This window comes from Podarcis cretensis, assembly GCF_951804945.1.
Source record: "Podarcis cretensis genome assembly, chromosome: 14".
Lineage (NCBI taxonomy): Eukaryota > Metazoa > Chordata > Lepidosauria > Squamata > Lacertidae > Podarcis > Podarcis cretensis.
Window position 1 is genome coordinate 49,644,606 of NC_137183.1, and position 16,983 is coordinate 49,661,588.

General features: G+C 48.0%; 1 protein-coding gene across 2 annotated transcripts in view; it reads left to right on the forward strand.

Annotated features, from left to right (window-relative positions):
* Positions 1-16,983, forward strand: part of SREBF1 (sterol regulatory element binding transcription factor 1) — a 54,100-nt gene that overhangs the window by 16,409 nt on the left and 20,708 nt on the right. For both annotated transcript variants that reach the window (XM_079953695.1, XM_079953696.1), the window contains exons 2-13: positions 1,156-1,539; positions 3,066-3,232; positions 3,317-3,445; positions 5,413-5,628; positions 7,943-8,057; positions 8,917-9,113; positions 10,336-10,540; positions 11,117-11,301; positions 13,316-13,577; positions 14,035-14,201; positions 15,666-15,834; positions 16,695-16,803. In XM_079953695.1, the coding sequence (XP_079809821.1) occupies positions 1,156-1,539; positions 3,066-3,232; positions 3,317-3,445; positions 5,413-5,628; positions 7,943-8,057; positions 8,917-9,113; positions 10,336-10,540; positions 11,117-11,301; positions 13,316-13,577; positions 14,035-14,201; positions 15,666-15,834; positions 16,695-16,803 (2,305 nt within the window). The remainder of the gene's footprint in view (positions 1-1,155; positions 1,540-3,065; positions 3,233-3,316; positions 3,446-5,412; positions 5,629-7,942; positions 8,058-8,916; positions 9,114-10,335; positions 10,541-11,116; positions 11,302-13,315; positions 13,578-14,034; positions 14,202-15,665; positions 15,835-16,694; positions 16,804-16,983) is intronic.

The following is a 16,983-nucleotide window of genomic DNA, read 5'->3' on the forward strand; positions in this document are numbered from 1 at the left end:
GGCCACAGGAGGTCTTAACTCCATAGCCGTGATGGTTGAGAGAACGGATCCAGGCACTCCTGAGAGGCCCACAATGCTGTGTCTTGGGGATGATCCTGCCAAGCCTTGGCTCACACAGTGAGCTTCTGCCGAGACGGGCATCTGTTTGCCATGTGATCTGCTGAACGGGAGTTGTGAAACTGGGTAACAGCCCGGGAGGCAGACATCCTAGAAAGAGGTGGCAAAGTTCTCTTTTGTGTCTGAATATAAAGAGTACCTGTCACATAGCCAAGGAGCTTTCTGAATTCTGTTTGAAGTGGTATCATCCTGGTGAGAGCTGGGAGGCTCCACGCCCTTTTGTGTGAGACAAGGTTTAAGACCTACCTCTGATAGAGTTCTTTGTGATTTTCTCTCCCTCTTTTTCCTCTTTCTCAATTTGTTTTCTTTCGTTTCTCCTTTTCCGTTTCCTCTTTATTTAAATTAGTGTTTTTATTGTACTGTATGTGGAAAAGTATCAATAATTATTTTATTTTTTTAAATAGAGGGGTATCACTGTGCTATAAAGTATGGTGCAATTGCAGCCCTGGTCTGGCCTGTGTGCCCATTTCGCCCCAGTTCGTCAGGAAATTCTCACAGACCCCAGGCTCCTAAGTACAGTGGTGCCTCGCAAGACGAAATTAATCCGTTCCGCGAGTCTCTTCGTCTTGCGGTTTTTTCGTCTTGCGAAGCAAGTCCATTAGCGGCTTAGCGGATTAGCGCTATTAGCGGCTTAGGGGCTTAGCAGATCAGCTGATAAGCGGCTTAGCTGATCAGCTGTTAAGTGGGTTAGCGGATCAGCTGATAAGCGGCTTAGCGGATCAGCTGATAAGCGGCTTAGCTGATCAGCTGATAAGCGGCTTAGCGGATCAGCTGTTTAGCGGCTTAGCGGATCAGCTGATAAGCGGCTTAGCGGCTTAGAAAAAGGGGGGGGGGAAGGAAAAAATACCCGCAGGAACTCGCAAGACATTTTCGTCTTGCGAAGCAAGCCCATAGGAAATTCATTTTGTGAAGCACCTCCAAAACGGAAAACCCTTTCGTCTAGCGGGTTTTCCGTCTTGCGAGGCATTCGTCTTGCGGGGCACCACTGTACAAAGAAAACCCTGTCTCAGGGCTACCTTCCTTCTGTATGTTTTGCAGACATGCTTCAGCTGATCAACACTGAAGATGGAGACTTCCCTGGTCTGTTCGAGGCGTCGTTCGGCACAACTGTCACCCCAGAGCCCAATCCACATGGGCCCAGTTTGTTCAGCGGCTACCTGGAGGCTGCTAACTCACCTTCCTCCAGCTTGTTCCAGGTCCCAGCTCCACCCCCACCAAGCTTCCAACCAGTGACGGCAGCAAACTCGAACACAGAGCCCACTCCGATGGACATCAAGGAGGAGCCTATCCCGTCTGTGGCCACCCAGCCTGCATCTCGGCTCCCGCCAACCAGGATGGTGGCTCAGAGTTTCGTCCCGGCACCCCAGACCCAATTCTCAGCGCAACCTATGGTGGGATTCCTGAATCAGAGCAGTGTTTCCGGTGAGGAGGGCGGCCCCCAGGCTTAACTGATTTCAAAAATTAAACTATTGATTTTTATCATATTGTTTCTACAGTGGTGCCTCGCAAGACGAAATTAATCCGTTCCGTGAGGCTCTTCGTATAGCGGTTTTTTCATCTTGCGAAGCAAGTCCATTGACAGCTTAGCGGATTAGGGCTATTAGCGGTTTAGCGGCTTTTAGCGGATCAGCTGATAAGCGGCTTAGCGGCTTAGGAAAAGGGGGAAAAGGGGGGGGGAACCCGCAAGAACTCGCAAGACATTTTCGTCTTGCGAAGCAAGCCCATAGGGAAATTTGTTTTGCAAAGCGCCTCCAAAACGGAAAACCCTTTCGTCTAGCGGGTTTTCCGTCTTGCGAGGCGTTCGTCTTGCGGGGCACCACTGTATTTGTTGTTTTGGAGTGTGTGCCCTTTGAGGGTAGGATTTCTTGATTTTAGTTGTGCACAGAGCCAGGCAGATTGATGGCGCTGTATAAATAAATGTTAATAGTAATAATACAATAAGAGGGGGCTGGGCTTGCCAACTGACCAAAAAGCAGCAGCTGGGTGTGCTCCTGTGCCCTTAGCAGCTGCCACATCTTCAGGAACTAGCAGGCAAAGTTTTTCACACCGAGGAGAGGAGTCATGTGTCTTTCCCTGCTTGTATTGACACGCCAGGCAGCTGTTAAAGGCACAGCTACAGGGGCCTGTTGAAAAGTTGGCAGCCCTAGAGGTGATTTGATGCTGCAGAGCTCCTTAGAAGTCAACGGATGACAGTCCCCCTACTTCTTAAATGCACAGGGGCTTGTAATCAGCCCCACATATAAATTAGGGATTAGGGAACTGTGGCCTAAAGATTTCAGAAGTAGAAGGGGGAGGCAAAACAGCCAAAAAATACTGATCCATTTGTTGGAGGACAGACAGAAAATCGTGAATGGTTGGGTGGGGAGCAGAGTGGCTGGAACCATCAACAGGAGCACTCAAGACTGCACCATTTTGTTGCAGCTGCCAATGATAAACAGATCATTATCCTGATCTGGAGGACAGAAAGGGATCTCAGAGGGCATCAGAATCTACTTTGGGAACCAAAATGGGTGAAGGCATTCAGCGCCGGGGGTTTCAGATGGGCAGATGCTTTCTGTCTTGTTCTGTTCATGGCCACTGGTCATGATAATTTCACGAAACCTCCCTGTTCAGTGGTGGTCTATCTGGGAATACCACTTGCCAGGGAGCTTGGGGTCTTCCTGGAAGCATTTCACAGGCTGGGGGGAGAAACAGAGGATGCTGAGTTACATATTCCTTCGTTCTGCTTCAGCAGGGCTGCTCTGCTGTGGTGCAGTGGTTAGAGCATCGGACTAGGGTTCAAATCGCCACTGGGCCATGGAGCTCTCACTGGGTGATGTTCGGGGCTGGTCCTTTGCTTGCAACGACAGGGTTGTTGTGGGGATTACATGAAGGGGAGGACCTTGAGCTGCTTGGAGAAATGGATGGAATATGGATGCATTTTAGAAATAAATACATTTCTCTCTCAGCTCCCCAGCCAGGAGGGCATCCTCAGCCCCCTCCAAACACCCAAGCCACATCGCAGCAGAACCAGCCAGTGGCAATGCAAACCCAACTCCAGAACATCGCCCCCCAACAGATTCTGACTCCCCACAGTGGATCCCAAGTCGTCCAGCGCCAGATCCAGCAAGTGCCGGTGAGCAGGTGCTGCGGGGCCCCCGGATCTGTTAGTCCTCTCGTCAGCATAAGCTTCGCACTGACCCCTCCTCTCTTCCCGCAGGTCCTTCTGCAGCCTCACTTCATCAAGGCCGACTCTCTGCTGCTGACAGCCGTCTCGGGAGCCCAGACCTCTGGCATCACCACTCTGGGGACCACGACGGCCGTCCAGTCGACATCACTACAGATGCCGGTACAGTCATACCTTAGGTTAAAATTGCTTCAGGTTGAGCGTTTTTGGGTTGCGCTCTGCGGCGACCCGGAAGTAACAGAACACATTACTTCCGGGTTTTGCTGTTTGCGCATGCGCAGATGCTCAAAATGACGTCATGCACATGCGGCGAATTGTGACCTGTGCACGTGCAGATGCGCAGACGTAGGTTGCATTCTGCTCTGGATGCGAACAGGGCTCCGATACGGATCCCATTCGCATCCAGAGGTACCACTGTAATTACCGCATTTTTCGCTCTATAAGACGCACCAGACCACGAGACGCACCTAGTTTTTGGAGGAGGAAAACAAGAAAAAAAATATTCTGAATCTGAGAAGCCAGAACAGCAAGAGGGATCACTGCGCAGTGAAAGCAGCAATCCCTCTTGCTGTTCTGGCTTCTGTGATAGCTGCACAGCCCGCGTTCGCTCCATAAGACACACACACATTTCCCCTTACTTTTTAGGAGGGAAAAAGTGAGTCTTATAGGGCAAAAAATACGGTAGTTAATGATTTTTTCCATCCTGTAATATGTGTGCACCGCTTGATGGTAAACAACAACAACCACCTCAACACGGTTTACAAAAAAATAAAACTATAAAATCGAGGGTTGCCCAAACTTGGGCAGTCCAGCTGTTTTTGGACTACAGTTCCCATCATTCCTGACCATGGGTCCTGCTACCTAGGGGTGATGGGAGTTTAGTCCAAAAGCAGCTGGGGACTCAAGTTTGGAAAACCCTGGGCTTAAATGACTCACAGGGGTCTTTTAACTCTACAATTTTTTGATTCTATGATTTACAGTACAGTCGTATCTTGGAAGTTGAACGGAATCCATTCCAGAAGTCTGTTTGACTTCCAGAACGTTCGGAAACCAAAGTGCGGCTTCTGATTGGCTGCAGGAAGCTCCTGCAACCAATCGGAAGCCGCAGAAGCCTTGCTGGACATTCAGCTTCCAAAAATTGTTCAAAAAACGGAACACTCACTTCCAGGTTTCTATCGTTCGGGAGCCGATTTGTTCAGGAGCCAAGGCGTTCAGGATCCAAGGCACGACTGTGCTTTGAAACATTACAAAAGTTAAAATAGTGAAATGGATTAAAATTGCCTCGGCTTTTAAAGCATCTGTGCAGGCTTGTCTAGACGAGAAAGGTTTCTAGCAGGTGCTGAAAAGTGTACGGTGGAGCCGCCTGTTTGATCTTCAAGAGGCAGGGAGTTCTGCAGTGTAGTTCCTCCTGCAAGCCCTGAGCCTTCTGTATCTTTTTGTTTTAAGGAAATAGTATTTATTTGTTGTTGTTTTTTTAAAAAATACTTTTAAAGTCCTTTTGAAATTTCTGAAACCTGTTGCGGCAGCTAGGCTGGTGATTGGGAGTGGCTGCCGAGACCATATAACACCAGTCCTGAAAGACCTACATTGGCTCCCAGTATGTTTCCGAGCACAATTTAAAGTGTTGGTTAAAGCCCTAAACGGCCTCGCCCCAGTATACCTGAAGGAGGGTCTCCACCCCGATTGTTAGCCCGGACACTGCCGTCCAGCTTCAAGGGCCTTCTGCCAGGTCCCTCACTGCGAGAAGCCAAGTTACAGGGAACCAGGCACAGGGCCTTCTCGGTACTGGCGCCCGCCCTATGGAACACCCTTCTGTCAGATATCAAGGAAATAAGCAACTATCTGACTTTTAGAAGACATCTGAAGGCAGCCTTGTTTAGGGAAGTTTTTGATGTTTTTGTGTTTTTATATTTTGCTGGAAGCTGCCCAGAGTGGCTGGGGATAAAATAATAATAATAATAATAATAATAATAATAATAATAATAATAGTAACAACAACAACAACAACAACAGTAAATAATAATAAAAACAGTAATAAGAAGAATGTATTGGGGGAGTGGCTTTGCCTGATTCAAGGAAAGGAAGTGACCCGCCCCCCGCAACTGCTCCTTCTCCCTCCTCCCTTGCAGACACTGATGAGTGGGGGCACCATCCTGGCAACGGTTCCTCTGATGATGGATACAGACAAGCTGCCCATCAACCGCCTGACCACAGGGAAGCCGCTGGGAAGCCACGGCAAGGGCGAGAAGCGCACAGCCCATAACGCCATCGAGAAACGGTATCGCTCCTCCATCAACGACAAGATCTCCGAGCTCAAGGACCTGGTTGTGGGGTCGGAAGCCAAGGTACGCCTGCAGGGGACCTTTATTTTGGGTGCACAGCTGTCCCCTGGTTGAGGAAGTCTCTTCCTAGAGAAGCCCGCCGGGCACCTACATTTGTGGCTTTGGCTTGGCACCGTTTGGGCAAATGTGCTTAAAAGTAATTCTCTTAGGCTTTCTATTTATTTCATAAAATTTATACTATTATTATTATTATTATTATTATTATTAGATTTGTATACAACCCTTCATCCAAAGATCACAAGGTGGTTCACAACCTATACCGCTTGACTCTAAGAAAAATAATAAATCTCCAAGTGGGTTACAAAAGTTATGAAAAATTAAGAAATGGCTATTTACAACATTAAAAAAATTGATGATGTGCTAAAGACAAATTAAAATGCATGCCAACAATCGTACTTAGCTGGGTCAGCTTGGTTAAACAAGCCTGCTTTTAGCAAGTGCTTTTAACATATTTGAATATCTTTGAAAGGTTTTGTTTTAATCTCTTTGAAATATTGATATTAGTATTAGTTACAGATAGGTAGCCGTGTTGGTCTGCCATAGTCAAAACAAAATAAAAAAATTCCTTCCAGTAGCACCTTAAAGACCAACTAAGTTAGTTCTTGGTATGAGCTTTCGTGTGCATGCACACTTCTTCAGATACACACGAAATGCATGCACACGAAAGCTCATACCAAGAACTAACTTAGTTGGTCTTTAAGGTGCTACTGGAAGGAATTTTTTTATTTTGTTTTGATATTAGTATTGTTAGCCTTTACCTTTGCTAGTGGGGGGGTTAGTTTTAGGCTTTGTGAAGTTGCCTTAACCCCCTCTTTCTGCATTTGGTTATGGGTCTTCCATTGGCACTTTCACAGGTGCCCATAATACCTGTAACCGCACCTGTAAGAACTTACTCGTTTAATGTGCCGACAGGAACACTCTGCCTGTTGATACCAGGCAGGCAACTTACCTGTATTATTTTTGTCGCCTGTTGAGGACATTCTTATTTAGACAAGCCTACCCAGATGTCTAGAAAGTTTGTAGGAGTTCTAACTTGTTTTAGTGTACTCTATGCTATTGCAGTTTTAACTTTCTGAAAGGTTTAAAATTTGGCAGTCATTTCTTAGCAGTAATTCTTTGGTTTTATATCTTTATAAACGGCTTTGAGGTTTTCTGCAATCAAGTGGTATATAAACTATAGGAAATAAGTAAGTAAGTAAGCAGGGGCCATATATTGAGTCAGTCCATACAGTCCATCTAGCTCAGTATTGTCTGCTCTGACCGGCAGTGACTCCCCAGAGTTTCTTTCCCAGCCATTCTTGGAGATGCTGGGGGATTGAACCTGCGACCTTCTGGATGCTAAGCATGTGTTTTGCCACTGAGCAATGGTCCCTGCCTCCACTAGGGGAGTGGGTGTCTCCACTAGGAGAGCCTCTTGGGCCTGCCGATCGGAAGGTCGGTGGTTCGAATCCCTACAACGGGGTGAGTTCCCGTTGCTCGGTCCCAGCTCCTGCCCACCTAGCAGTTTGAAAGCACGTCAAAGTGCAAGTAGATAAATAGGTACTGCTCCGGCGGGAAGGTAAACGGCGTTTCTGTGCGCTCTGGTTTCCATCACGTTGTTCGGTTGCACCAGAAGTGGTGTAGTCCTGTTGGCCACATGATCCGGAAAGCTGTCTGTGAACAAACAGCCTGAAAAGTGAGATGAGCGTCGCAACCCCAGAGTCGCCTTTGACTGGACTTAACTGTCCAGGGATCCTTTACCGCTAGGTTTTGCTCTCTGTTGGTTCTGGAGCTTAATTGGGGAGGTTCAGCCATACTGGGTGGCATCAGGGCCAGATTTACAGTAGGTTTAATGAGGCCCTAAGCTACTGAATGTTTGCAGCAGCTAACTTTTCCTGCATCTGCTATTTGATGCCACACTAGGGGAGAGCCTGGCTAACCTCCTTGGCCACATAATGCCTCCTTCCAAATGTGGCAGGGTCTCTTGTCTAGGAAATTGTGGGATGTTCCATTCAACTGGCTGTTCCTGCCCACTCAGCCTGTTCCTCCTTCGCTCGGATGATTCCGCTGCCATTTAGGGCAGCTGTTTCAGAGGCTTGGGCTACCAAAGGGAACGATTCCTCCTCTTCAACTCTGGCCACTGTGGCACGCGGCTCTATGGCGGTGCCCCAGGAAAGAGTTTGTGGCTCGGAGATTCTCTCGCTTGTTGGCCTCGACAGGGCTTGCGCAGGAGAACCTTCCTCCTGAGAAGAGGACGGGTCAAAGAGGAACCCCTACAAACCTGTCATTTCCCTCTGCTCACCCTCTAACCGTGCCAACCTTTCCTGTCCGTTGGCAGCTGAACAAGTCGGCCATTTTGCGCAAAGCAATCGACCACATCCGCTTCCTGAAGCAGGCCAACCAGAAGCTGAAGGCCGAGAACATGGCCCTCAAAATGGCGAGCCAGAACAACAGTGAGTTTCGCAGCCTTCGGCCCCTTTTGCAGATTGGAAACTGCAAACGTTTGGACTTTGGGAGGGGAAGGAAGGAAAAAATCGCGAGGGACCCCCAGAACATGTGCTGGATCCTATCAATACAAGGATCCCGGGTGGTGGTCTCTCATTCACTGGTGGTTTTTAAACAGAGGTTGGGTAGCCATCTGCCAGGGGTTCTTTGCTGTGATTTCTGCATTGCAGGGGGTTGGAATAGATAACCTTTGGGGTTCCCACCCAGCGCTGCAATTCCATGATTCTGTTACTGTTGCGAGGCGCAAAAGCATGGTTGTCCTGGGGGGAAACACAAACAGCTGTCCCCTTCCGAATCATTGATGTTTCTTGGTTGGAAGCAGAACTTAATAATAATATTATTATCATCATATGACTAGATTGCCCCAGCCACTCTGGGCGGCTTCCAGCAAAACATAAAAACACAATAAAACATCAAAAACTTTCCTAAACAAGGCTGCCTTCAGATGTCTTCTAAAAGTCAGATAGTTGTTTATTTCCTTGACATCTGACAGGAGGGCATTCCACAGGGTGGATGCCACTACTGAGAAGGCCCTGTGCCTGGTTCCCTGTAACCTCACTTCTTGCAGTGAGGGAACTACCATAGAATCATAGAATCATAGAGTTGGCAGAGACCACAAGGGCCATCGAGTCCAACCCCCTGCCAAGCAGGAAACACCATCAGAGCACTCCTGACATATGGTTGTCAAGCCTCTGCTTAAAGACCAGAAAGCCCTTGGAGCTAAACTTGCTTTTGGGCGAAGCGCATTTCTCTCTGTGGTGACCATGGATTCTCCTTTTGCTCTTTCCGCCTGTCCCGCTTCTGCAGAGTCCCTGAAGGATCTGGTAGCCACATGTGGTGGCAACACCCAGGACTCAAAGGAAGGGATCAAGCTGGTGGACACCCTGACGCCACCCCCGTCGGACGCAGGCTCCCCGTTGCGCGGCAGCGGCAGCCCCCTCTCCCTCAGCGGCACCAGTGGGAGCGACTCTGAGCCGGACTGCCCCTTCTACGAGGAGACCAAGGTGTGACCCCGAATGGGAGCAGGAGGTGGTGGAAGGGAGAACGCCTGGGAAGAGACCAGGGGGCTGGGGCTTCACCTCAGTGGAACCATGCAAAAAACCAAAAGTCCATTTCCCTTTTTTATATATAAATTTATATAAGTTTTTTAACATACTATTTTCAACAGTGATTAAACCTACTTTTACATCTTATTCAATTTTTTTGACTTCCATCAGTCTGAAAATTTTCCAGTCTAATCTCTTAGTATGCATTTCTTATTTTCCCTATTACATTTCAAACTCATAACCAATATCCCGTATCTTTTTCTACTTTGTAACACTTCGTATATTTCTCCTTACAAAACTTATTGTAGTCCTACTAGCGTAATTTGTTGATTACAGCTGCTCTTCAAATAATTCATATACTTCTTCCAATCTTCTGTAAATCTCTGGTCCCGCAGGTTTTGAATCTTTCTTGTCATTTTGTCCAATTCTGCATAGTCCATTAATTTCATCTGCCATTCTTATTTCATCGGAATTTCTTCTTGCTTCCATTTGTGGGCTAACAGCACTCTTGCCGCTGTTGTTGCATATAAGAACAGTTAGACGTCTTGTCTATTAATGTCTTGGCCTATAATATAAATTCCATTTCCAATGAAGATCCCCGGTATGAGTTCCGTGAATCATCTGCATGCCCTTGATCTAAGCCAATATTGCTTCCTCTGATTGGTAGCAGCTGTTCCAGGGCTTTTCCCACTTCCAAGTACCTTGACTTTTGCAAAATATTGCACTAGGGTTGCAAAATGTTGCGTTAGGGTCTTTGTACAGGAACTATCACAGTTCCTGGAAACCCGAGGGGACCCCTTCCATCATTTTCTGTGTTCCTACCCCTCTTTCATTCACCACCTCTTTCCATAAAAAGAACAAAATGAAGAATTGGTTGCAGGTTCGATCCCCGTATAGGACAGCTGCATATTCCTGCATTGCAATGTGTTGGACTACGTGATCCACAGGGTTCCTTCCTTCTATGATTCCAAAGGGGTGGGAAATGATTAAAATAAAAAAAGAGATAGCTTCTCTATCTGACAATTAGTTGTGTATCAAAATTTCAAAATATTTAGCATGTACACTCCAAAAATATCTAGCTCTAAAAGCAGCTGGAATCCACCTGGCTGAGAAGGCAGCAACTTGGTCCTCCCTCCACGCTGCCCCCAAACTCACCTGCTGCTGTCTGTGGCTGTTTCAGGTGAAGAAAGAGCATCAGGCGCTCTCGCCAGGCAGCCTGGGGATGCTGGATCGCTCGCGCATGGCCCTGTGTGCCTTCGTCTTCCTCTGCCTCTCCTTCAACCCCCTCTCCTCCCTTTTGGCGGGCTCTCACTTGGCCAGCCCTTCGGATATCGATGGCTCCAGCCACTCCGGGCGCACCATTAAGAGCCAGAATGAGGCCGCAGGTGAGTGTGCGGCAGGGTCTTCGCCGGGGGTGAGGACCCGCAGGCCTGTGGGGCCGGCATGTCTTGTGATGTTCCTCTACCCAGGCTGCAGCCTCCTTTCCCCCACAGCCCCATATTTAGGCTTCCAAATCAGCCTTGTTGGAGCAAGCACTCTCTGTTTGATGCCTGGATGTGGAGACCAAGTGCCCCTATTTTCCAGGGACAGTCCCTGGCTTTACAGAAGCCGTCCAGGTTTCTGATTTGATCCCAGAATGTCCCACTTTTACTTAGGATGTCCCTATTTTCATGGGAGAAATGTTGGAGGGGACGCCTCTTTTTTCTTCAGAAAAGCGTTGGAGAGTATGAACGTGTGTGTGTGTTTGGCCACATTCACAGGAAATGCTTAGAGCGCTGCGATACCACTTCAAACAGCCATGGCTCCGCCCAAGGAATTTTGGGAGCTGTAGTTTGTTGAAGGTGCTGGGAGTTGTTAGGGGGGCCCCTATTCCCCTCACAGAGCTACAATCCCCAGAGTTCTCTGTTGTGAGGAAGAGAGATGGATTTCTAAACCACAGTGCCTCGTGTCTTCATCCACAGACACCCCTATCGCCTGGTTCCAGTGGCTTCTCCCCACTTTGGTCTTCTGGCTGGTCAACATGCTGGTTGTTTTGGGAGCCTTTGTCCGGCTATTCATTTATGGCGAGCCCATCACACGCCCTCATTCAGAGGCTTCCATCCTTTTCTGGAGGCACCGCAAGCAGGCAGACCTCGACTTGGCGCGGGTGAGTGTGCGCATCTTTGATTTTCAGCAATTTTCATGGTTTTTAGCTTCCTGCGTTGTCTTGTCTAGCAAAGGTCCTGTGACGGAACTTCCATGGGAGGCCCATTCTGTAAAGAAGTGTTGGTTGTGGTAGGGTTGTGGCACTGGGGACACAGGTTCAAGTAATCTGTGGCGTTGGCCAGTGGGGTGGCCCACTGGGTTCTGTCTTGGGCCCGGTCTTATTCAACATCTTTATCAACGACTTGGATGATGGACTCAAGGGCATCCTGATCAAATTTGCAGATGACACCAAACTGGGAGGGGTGGCTAACACCCCAGAGGACAGGATCACACTTCAAAACGACCTTGACAGATTAGAGAACTGGGCCAAAACAAACAAGATGAATTTTAACAGGGAGAAATGTAAAGTATTGCACTTGGGCAAAAAAAATGAGAGGGACAAATACAAGATGGGTGACACCTGGCTTGAGAGCAGTACATGTGAAAAGGATCTAGGAGTCTTGGTTGACCACAAACTTGACATGAGCCAACAGTGTGATGCAGCAGCTAAAAAAGCCAATGCAATTCTGGGCTGCATCAATAGGAGTATAGCATCTAGATCAAGGGAAGTAATAGTGCCACTGTATTCTGCTCTGGTCAGACCTCACCTGGAGTACTGTGTCCAGTTCTGGGCACCACAGTTCAAGAAGGACACTGACAAACTGGAACGTGTCCAGAGGAGGGCAACCAAAATGGTCAAAGGCCTGGAAACGATGCCTTATGAGGAACGGCTAAGGGAGCTGGGCATGTTTAGCCTGGAGAAGAGGAGGTTAAGGGGTGATATGATAGCCATGTTCAAATATATAAAAGGATGTCACATAGAGGAGGGAGAAAGGTTGTTTTCTGCTGCTCCAGAGAAGCGGACACAGAGCAATGGATCCAAACTACAAGAAAGAAGATTCCACCTAAACATTAGGAAGAACTTCCTGACAGTAAGAGCTGTTCGACAGTGGAATTTGCTGCCAAGGAGTGTGGTGGAGTCTCCTTCTTTGGAGGTCTTTAAGCAGAGGCTTGACAACCATATGTCAGGAGTGCTCTGATGGTGTTTCCTGCTTGGCAGGGGGTTGGACTCAATGGCCCTTGTGGTCTCTTCCAACTCTATGATTCTATTATTCTATTCTATGATTCTATGACTTGCTGTTGACTCTTGTTCAGCTTAGTTCCCTTAGGTCATAGGTTTCCCAAACTTGGGTCTCCTGCTGTGGTTGGACTACGATTCCCATCATCCCAGACCACTGGTCCTGCTTGCTAAGCATGATGGGAGTTGGAGCCCAGGTTCAGGAAACCCTGCTTTAGGTCATAGGTCTTGAAGTGGCGGGTTGCGAGGCTATACCAGGCGGGTTGCGGCAATGTTGTTGCTGCCATGATGGGTTGTAGCCAAGGCTGACCAAGTCTGGGCTAGGCTCAGGGCTGGATTAAGACCTTTAGAGACCCTAAGCACTTACATATATGGGGGCACCAAAATATTTTATCTAATTCAAAATATAAACACTAATAAACAGTAAAATAAAATGGTATTTTTTAAAATGAAATGAAACCTACAGTAAGATGGAAAATAATGTTTGTTTTTGTATACTTCCACTTTAATTATCTCCTACTTTTTCTAATTGCAAAGTCCTCGATCAGATCCTCAAAACTAATCCTGCGTGACACATCTGCTTCTATACTTAGCAAAGATAAGCAGGGCTTTCAAGTCCCAAGTTCAGAGGCAAGGCAGGTTCATCCGAAGATCAGTCCGTTTCAGAGCTGAATTGGTCCAAAGCTGTTGATAAGAGAGACAGGCACACCTCAACAGGGAAAGGCAGTCCATAAACTGGGAGCCACTGCTAAGAAGACCCTGTCTCAGGCAGCACACACCGAGTTGCTCACCCTGGGGCCTTCTAGATGCAAAGCACCTTCTCCTCCATGTCCTTATAGCCTCTTTGTGCTCCATCCTTTACAAGGCTTGTCCATTCTCTCCCTCATTTCCTCTTCAGGGAGATTTTGCTCAGGCCTCCCAGAACTTATGGACGGCGTTGAAAGCCCTCGGCCGCCCACTCCCGACCTCCAACCTCGACCTGACCTGCAGCCTTTTATGGAACTTGATCCGTCACATCCTTCAGCGGCTCTGGGTGGGGCGTTGGCTGGCGGGAAGGGCCGGCGGCTTCTTCCGCGACCGGGAGCTCAAGACTGACGTGCAGAAAAGCGCCTGCGACGCGGCCCTGGTGTACCACAAACTGCATCAGCTGCACATGACAGGTAGGCTTTGAGCAGACGTCTTCAACCCTTTTGGGTCCACGTCTCCTTGGCTTAAAGTTCCAGGCATGGCCAGACAGTCCCCATCATCCCAGACCACAGGTCCTGTTAGCTAGGGATGATGGGAGTTGAAATCCCAAAACAGCTGGAGGGCCAAGTCTGGCCATGCTTGGTTTAAACCAGGGGTCAGCAACCTTTTTCAGCCTTGGGCCGGTCCACCTTCCCTCAGACCATGTGGTGGGCTGGACTATTTTTGGGGGGGAAATGGACGAATTTCTATGCCCCACAAATAACCCAGAGATGCATTTTAAATAAAAGGACACATTCTACTCATGTAAAAATCATGCTGGACCGTCTGCAGGCTGGATTGGAAAGGCAACTGGGCTGCATCCGGCCCCTGGGTTGCCTACCCCTGGTAAACATCTTTGACTAAGGGTTTCCCCACCTCCTCTTCCCACAGGGAAGCACGTGGCCGGTCACCTCTCAGCAATCAACATGGCGCTGAGTGCCGTGAACCTGGCCGAGTGCGCAGGCAACACTATCTCCGTGGCCACGCTCGCCGAGGTCTATGTGGCAGCGGCACTGCGTGTGAAGACCAGCCTCCATCGCTGTTGTCACTTCCTGGCGGTAAGGCTGTGCAATGTGGGGTGCAGGATATTACCTCAGCTCTTCCATTTGGGCTAAGCTCACCATCGGGTGTGGGGAACTTTGGGCTCTCCAGACGTTGCCGAACCACAGCTCCAGTTATGGCTGCCCATCGACCATGGTTTTTGAGGGCGAGGGGAATTGTAGTCCAGCAACACCTGGAGGGCCAAATCGTTGTTGTTATTGTTGTTGTTGTTGTTATCGCATTCTCTTTGAATGGCAATGGCGCCAACCTGAGAGGGGCCAGAATTGAGTTCAAGCAAGTTCCAGCTGAAAAAAGCCCTATTATTATTGTTAAATTAAATTTATATACAGTCCTTCGCAAGATATCAGGGCAGTCCGCAGAATAAAATACAAGATAAAAACACAAGCAAATAATTAAAACCAAAACAACAGACACATTTAAAAGGCTGTAGAATATTAGGAAAATAAGGTTTTGAAATAAGTAGAAGAACTATTGGTGAGGATTTGCTGAACAAACAATCTGAATTGGAATATAAGAAAGGGAGGTATGAGGAGGTCGGGAAAATAAGTTAAAAGAAAATAAGCAAATGGAAACTCTATGTGTTTTTAAATTGTTTTTATTTCTGTATTTTTGTATTTCTGTGTTTTTGTTGTTTCTTTTCTTTTTGTTTTACAACGTATTATTTTTGAAAACTTTAATAAATATCTTTTTTAAAAAAAAAGAAAAAAAAGAATATTAATCAGCCAGAGGCCTGGTTGAAGAGGAACGTTTTCGCCTGGCTACTAAAAATATATAACGAAGGCACCCGGCAAACCTCTCTAGGGAGAGTGTTCTACAAACGGAGCCACTGCAGAAAAGGCCTTTTCTCTTGTGTTGTCACCATCCCGACTTCACATAGAGGAGGCACATGAAGAAGGGCCTCAAAATATTGATCGATCAAATTTACTTGGATGCCACATTTCCACAACCAGCTGTGCCCAAAGCAGCGTCCAGCAAATATTCAAAATATGTTATTGTTTTGTTCTTTTCGCAAACCACTTTGAGGGTTGTTGGTGTTTTTTTACAGTGAAGTGGCATATACATTTTATAGGTGAATTTGTTTTTTATATACCATATTTTTTGCTCTATAAGACGCACTTTCCCCCTCCTAAAAAGTAAGGGGAAATGTGTGTGCATCTTATGGAGCGAATGCAGGCTGCGCAGCTATCCCAGGAGCCAGAACAGCAAGAGGGATTGCTGCTTTCACTGCGCAGCGATCCCTCTTGCTGTTCTGGCTTCTGAGATTCAGAATTTTTTTTTTCTTGTTTTCCTCCTCCAAAAACTAGGTGCGTCTTGTGGTCTGGTGCGTCTTATAGAGCGAAAAATACGGTATATAAAAAATAAGGCTTGCAAGTAGCCACTGGCCACCTTGCAAGTGGTAAGCATAGAATGCTGGGATCACCGCCAGGGCTCCCCTGATTGGCTTTCCTTTTGTGGCGCAGCGCTTCTTCCTCAGCAGCGCCCGGCAGGTGCTGCTGTCCCACAGTGGGACTGTGCCACCCGCCCTCCAGTGGCTCTGCCATCCTGTGGGTCACCGTTTCTTCGTGGACGGAGACTGGGCCGTGAAGAGCTGCCCTCGGGAGAGCATCTACAGCTCCACCAGTAATCCAGGTATGGAGAAGTCGGCTGGTGTGATGCGAGAGGGTGGAGCCCTGGACTTGGGGAGCGGCAGGGAAACCTGGGTTCAAATCCCTGCTTCACTGAGAAGCTCACCGGTGACTTTCTCTCAGCCTAACCTTCCTCACAAGGCTGTTGTGAGAATCAAATGGGCAGCAGCTCCTGATAGACAGGAATCATGGAATCTATTCCAACCCCTGCAATGCAGGAATCTCAGCTATGCCCAATGACCCACCTGCAATATAAATTTGAAGCAGTGCCATTTAATCAGCCAAGGTTTCCTGCAAAGAATCATGGGAGCCGAAGTTTCTTAAGGGTGCTGAGAATTGTTAGGAGGCTCCTATTCCTCTTGCAGAGCTACAACTCCCAGAGTTCCCTATAAGGAAGACAGATTGATTGTTTAGCCAGCATTGTAGTTCTGATTGATAGTAATCCGCCTGCTTCACAATCTGTCTCCAGTTCCTTCCAGATGGACTCCCCAACTCCATCAGCCCTTAACCATTGGCTGTGCTGCCTGGCCCTGATGGGAGCTGTAGTCCAATAACTTCCAGAGGGTGCCATGTTAGCCAAGGGCTTCATGGGAAAGGGTTGTCCTCCAATCTATTCGTTTCCCCCATTGGACCAAGAGGGTATTTCGTGGTGTGCTGTCAAGTGGTTGGCCAGCATACCTCTGTCTCAGGAGACGGTGGAGGAGTTCACCTTTGTGAATGAAGTCAAGCTGTTGGAGAGTCGCATCGCCTGCTGTGGCTGTAGAGACCGATACGGGAGAGACATGTTTTGTTGCAGCTGAGGCAGATGAAGGCTGTCGACCCCATCAGAAAAGGATGTTCTTTCCCTCTCTCTCCCCTTTGCAGCGGACCCCCTGGCTCAAGTGACCCAGCTTTTCCGTGAGCATTTGCTGGAGAAAGCCCTTTCCTGTGTCTCTAGGCTGGAGAGTGAGGCGCCTGCCAGCCGCGACGAGGGGTAAGAGAGGACCGGATTTCGGGTCTTGAAGCCCCTGTACATGTTGCTCTCTGCTGTCTTGGCTCCATCCACTTCTGGTACCCCCCAAATTTATAGATACTGAATGAGAACATTTAAATGGTGTGTTTAATAATAATTATTATTATTATTTATACCCCGCCGATCTGGCTGGGTTTCCCC